General features: G+C 54.7%; 1 protein-coding gene across 1 annotated transcript; it reads right to left on the minus strand.

Annotated features, from left to right (window-relative positions):
• Nucleotides 1–265: 265 nt before the first annotated feature.
• LOC144146042 (uncharacterized) lies at nucleotides 266–2528 on the minus strand. Its single transcript, XM_077677964.1, has one exon. It carries the CDS (start codon nucleotides 2526–2528, stop codon nucleotides 366–368), a length of 2163 nt encoding a protein of 720 aa, XP_077534090.1. The 3' UTR covers nucleotides 266–365.
• Nucleotides 2529–5346: the final 2818 nt, after the last annotated feature.

The following is a 5346-nucleotide window of genomic DNA, read 5'->3' on the forward strand; positions in this document are numbered from 1 at the left end:
GAGCGAACTTGTGCTCCCCTAACAACTGAAAAGAATACAGAGGCGGCGAAGCAGCGGTCAACAGAGTGACTTGCGCAGGCGAGTGTCGTCGAATCGAATGCCACGGCCTCTGCTCTGCAGGCTTTTATCTTTGGGTGCAAGTGTTTCTGTAACCGTCGATTCAAATCCAGAACATTGTAGATCACAGAAGATTATTCTGGGCTAGCGAGGTTAGGGTGAAACAGTCTGCTTATCTGAATGTGATAGCCCGTGCGGCGAGCGAGCGAAGCAACTTTATTGAAAATGCCTGCAGAACGATTAGCCCTCCCATGTAAGGAAGGCGTCACCGTGACGCGGCCATGACGTCTTCCCGGCTGTTGGCGCCTCTACTCCGGCCGCGGCCTCACTACTCCCTTTGGTCGACTGCGCCTGCCCCTGTTTTGGGGTGGCAGCCTCCCTCCGGTTTCGCTCGGTCGTTGCCTTTCGAGGGCCGCCGAGATCTGCTGGACGGCCTGGGCTTGGACTTCTTGATCGTAGCAACGCATTGCGGCCTCGAGAAGCGGTGGGATCGTTGTCATCGTTGCAGCTTGCTGCGGGGTCTTGGCACAGTCCCAAAGGATGTGAGCCGCAGTGGCTCTCTCCTTTCGGCACACACAGCAAAGGTCACTTACATAAACACTCGGACATATGTGCTTCAGCAGAACCGGGGTGAGTAACGACCCTGTCTGTAGTTGTCGATATATTACTGCTTCCTCACGGGTCAAGCCCGGATGAGGTGGTGGCATAGTCCTTCTATCTAGTCTGTACCACTTCACGATTTCATTGTAAGAGGTCATCCTGTCCTTGGTTTCCCACCACCACGTCGGGTCGACCGCAGTAGCAGCGGCACGGTTGGTTAGTCCTCGCGCCGCCGCGTTCGCCGTCTCGTTGTGGTTTTCGTTGCCGCGATCCGAGACATCACAGCCCATGTGCGCCGGAAACCACTTAATCACAACACACCTACTTTCACTCGCGAGATCGACCGCACGCAACACACGTGCGGCTTCACCACACACTCTTCCTCTGGCGTAGTTTTTCACTGCCGTCCTAGAATCACAGAGCACAGTCGTGCACTCGGGGTCGGCGATGGCTAGGGCAATGGCCACTTCTTCTGCTCGATGCGCCGCTCGAGTCCGCACACTCGCCGCCGTCCGTGTAGCACCGGTCGCTGCCCCTACAACTGCTGCGGTGAATGCTCTTCTGCCGTCTGGATACTCTGCCGCATCCACAAACACAGCACCCCTGTCTTTGGCATGGAGATCGATGAGCGCCTTGGCCCTCGCCGCCCGCCGCTCCTTGTTGAACTCGGGGTTCATATTTCTTGGCACAGGACATACCCGCAACCGTCTGCTAATTGCTTCTGGTACATGCACGTCTGTATTCTCGGGTCCCCCTTCCTTTGGCTCCAGGCCTAGGTCACGCAGCACTTGCCTGCCCGTTCTTGTTTCCGATAGCCGCACGAGCTGGGCGGTCCTCTGCGCCTCGGCGATTTCTTCCAAGGTGTTATGCACTCCCAGGGCCAGGAACTTTTCGGTGCTTGTGCAGTCGAGAAGTCCGAGTGCTGCCTTGTACGCTTTGCGTATGAGGGCGTTGATCTTAGTACGCTCGCATTGCCTCCAGTTGTGGAAAGCAGCAACGTACGTAATGTGACTTATAGCGAAGGATTGCACTAGCCGGGTGAGGCTTTCTTCCTTCATGCCCGCTTTTCTGTTTGACACCCTCTTTATGAGCCGAATTGCCGTGGTGACTTTGGCCGCGAGACGGTTCACCGTCTCGCCGTTCACTCGTTTGCGTTCAATCAGCATACCCAGCACTCGGATCTTCTCTACCTCCGGGATAGTCTGACCGCCGCTCGTCCTGATCTTGATTTTCTCTTGCTCTCTCACAGGATCGTTGCCTTTCGCCTTCCTAGCTGCCCCTTTCGGTGGAATCACCAACAGCTCGGACTTGCTTGGGGAGCAGACGAGCCCGGACCCGTCCAGCTGCTCCTCGATAGCATCAACCGCCTCTTGCAATGCACCCTCGATGTGTCCGTCGCTTCCACCTGGGACCCATAGCGTTATGTCATCGGCATAGATGGTGTGTCGGACCCCCGTGACTCGCGAGAGCCGCTCGGCCACCTCAATCATTACAAGGTTGAAAAGTAATGGCGAGATGACCGAGCCCTGGGGGGTCCCGACACTGCCGAGCTTCTTCTCATTGAGCCGCAGGTCCCCGGCGTTGATCTCGGCGGTCCGCCCCGTCAAGAAATCTTTGATGTACGCATAGGTTCTGTTGCCCATGTTTAGCCGCGACACCTGGGCCAGGATTGCAGAGTGCCTCACTTTGTCGAAAGCACTCTGCAGGTCTAAACCCAAGATGGCTCTGTTGTCTTGCGTGTTGGTAGTGTCATCGAGGATTTCATTTTTTAGTTGTATCATGGCATTCTGAGTTCCGAGCTTGTTTCGGAAACCGATGACAGTGTTTGGGTAGAGCCCCGAATCTTCCAGGTACCTCTGCCACCTGTTCATGAGAACATGCTCCAACGCTTTGCCCACACAGGATGTAAGCGAGATCGGCCGGAGGTTCTCAATGTTGGGTGGCTTGCCCGTTTTGGGAATCAAGATGGTCTTGGCAGCTTTCCATTGCCGGGGCAGTGACCCGGCTCGCCAGCATTTGTTGAAGTATGCCGTGAGGTTCTCGATGACCGCTTCATTAAGATTTTTCAGCGCTCTATTTGTAACCCGGTCGGGACCAGCGGCGGATTTGCTGTTGAGATCGTGCAGAGCAACCGTCACTTCCCATACTTCAATGTCTCGATCTAGCCACTCGTTTGCTTCGCCTTGGTAGTCCGGGTGCGTCTCTGTGGGAGTGACCGGCAGGTACTTATCGTCAAGGCGTTTCTTCACCCCATCTTCCCCGTGCTCGGTCAGCGCCCTGTGGACGATCTTGGCCACGTTGTTGTGCTGGTGCGTCTTGGTCGAGGTCTCATCCAAAAGATGTCTCAGCATACTCCACGTCTTGCCGCAGTGCATCTGGCCGTCCGCCGCGTTACAAGCCTCATTCCACTGCTGAGTGCAAAGCACCCTGCTATGGGACTCGATCTCTCCGTTGAGTTCGGCGACCTTCTTGCATAGCCTTCTGTTTGTCCGCTGCGTCTTCCATCTCGCCAGGATGGACTGCTTGGCTGCGATGAGGTGAGCCAGGCGGCTGTCGACCCTTCCGATACGCTCGTCCGTCTCGACTTCCTTGGTGGCCTCTTCTGCCTTCTTTACAATCTCGGTCGACCACTCCTCAATGTCTGTAATTTCGGTCTTCTCCTCGGGTAACAACCTCCGAAAGGCTTCCCAATCCGTAAGTCGATGTTTCCGAAAGCTTCTGCCGACTTCTTCGTCGCCACCGAGCGGGACAGTGACCTCCACAATGTAGTGGTCACTGCCCAACTCGTGCCCCGTGTTTCGCCATTCAAAGTCCCCCGTACCGCTGCCGTTACCCCTGACGAAAGTGAGATCGGGCGTTGTGTCTCGGGTGATCGAGTTGCCGATTCTGGTAGGGTATGCTGGGTCGGTTATTAGATTTAGACCCAAGTCAGTAGCATCTTGCATTAAGTCCCTGCCCTTTGCCAATGTTTTGTGGTAACCCCAGGCTTGATTGGGCGCGTTAAAGTCCCCGCAGATTACTAGCCTGCTGTCGGGCCCCGCGACGTTGCATGCCTTGTGTAACAGTACTTTGAATTTCTGCTTTCCGTGTGACGGGCTACTGTACAAGTTTACCAGAAAAGTGCTTTCCTTCTTCTTTTTCCCCGTAAGCACTTCTACCATGGTGTGCTCAATTGTGCTATTGCCCAACAACTCGTGCTCGACGTACGTGAGGTTTTTCTTCACCAAGGTGCAAACTCCTCTGCCACTACTGCCAGCCACCGCCCGGAGGCTTGGCGGGCTAGCGTGGGACCGGTAACCCGAGAGCTTGACCTCTTCAATGCGGGTCTCTTGCAACATGATGACATCTGGCTTTCTTGATACTTGTTGTAAGTGTTGTTGGAGTACAGGCTTCTTCCCAGCAAAACCGTTGCAGTTCCAATGCCAGACGAGGAGGCCTTTCACTGCTGTTGTGGTTGCGGTGGTTGATGCCCTATCCATGTTTGCTGAAAGTTAGCCATTTGCGTCGCCAAATTCTGCACTGTCGTAGCCAACTGCTGGCATGTCTGTTCAATTGCTATGAAACGGTCGGTGATTGTCCTGGTGAACGTCGTGCGAATATACTCTTCAATGCGGTCGAGCCTATCTTCAAGGTTGTCGACCCTATCGCTGAGTCTACGCTCTTTGAGATTTTCAATTGCCCTTCTCTTGGGTGCCGGAGCCGCTTCTGCCCCGTTCGCTTCCCTCGGGTTCACCTCTACTTCTGGTTCATCCTCGGTCATTGCCATTTGCTGTGGTGGTGGCGATAACTGCTGCTGCTGCTGTGCCTGCAGTCGCTGTAACTGTGCCGCCATCATTCTCTTGAGCTCTGCCATTTCCTTATTTATCTTATTGACTGTCGCCTCTAGTTCAGTGTTCTTCTTCCGCAACGCCTCGTTTGCGTCTCTAAGCGCTTTCATCGCCCCACTTTCACCCTCAAATTTCCTTCTACCACTTTGCAATGGCAATGACTGCTGCTGCTGTCGTTGCTGCTGCTCCCTCTTGGCTATCCCGGACTTTGCCGCGTCTGCCCAGCCGACTCTGTCTTTGGATTGCGATTGGCGGCGGCGACTCGTGCTTCGGTTTCGGTGTCTGCTTTCGCTTTTGTCCCCGACCGAGCGTGACTCCCGGCGACTAGCTGTGCCGCTCTCTCCTGCTGACTTCAGCAACGGTGGAAACTCTCCAGGCGCCAGTTGTTGCTTTACGCACTGCTCCGCAATCTTACGCTCCCACTGCCTTCTGGTAACTACGTAGGGAGTCTTGTATCTATTTTTGCATTCTCTGCTGCCCGTTGGGTGTTGTCCCCCACAAAGCTTGCATTTCGGGTTACACTCGTGCTCGTGGCCCTTAGCAGGATTGTTGGCCCCACAGTCGAAACACACTTTCACATCAGGGATAGGGCAAACGTCTTTTCTGTGGCCTACTTTGCCGCACTGTTTGCAGACATCGAAATGTTTGCGATACAGACTACACCTTGTTAATACAGGGCCGTAACATACATAAGTTGGAACCTTTTCGCCCTCAAAGACCACAATTACGGTAGTCGTGTTGCCAATCCGTTGCGCTCCTCTTGCTAACGGATTTCTTGAGTTAACGACGTTGCGGTCGATCTCCGCCGGAGTATCTTCGGTGGGAATGCCTCGAATGATCCCCTTTACCGTACCATATGGTG

Source organism: Haemaphysalis longicornis, unplaced genomic scaffold (assembly GCF_048455015.1).
Source record: "Haemaphysalis longicornis isolate Haplotype H1 unplaced genomic scaffold, Haemaphysalis longicornis Haplotype H1 scaffold_7, whole genome shotgun sequence".
In the NCBI taxonomy this organism is placed as follows: domain Eukaryota; kingdom Metazoa; phylum Arthropoda; class Arachnida; order Ixodida; family Ixodidae; genus Haemaphysalis; species Haemaphysalis longicornis.

Coding starts and splice junctions, on each gene's coding strand:
- LOC144146042 (XM_077677964.1), bottom strand. CDS start 2,528: ATGAACAGGTGGCAGAGGTACCTGGAAGATTCGGGGCTCTACCCAAAC.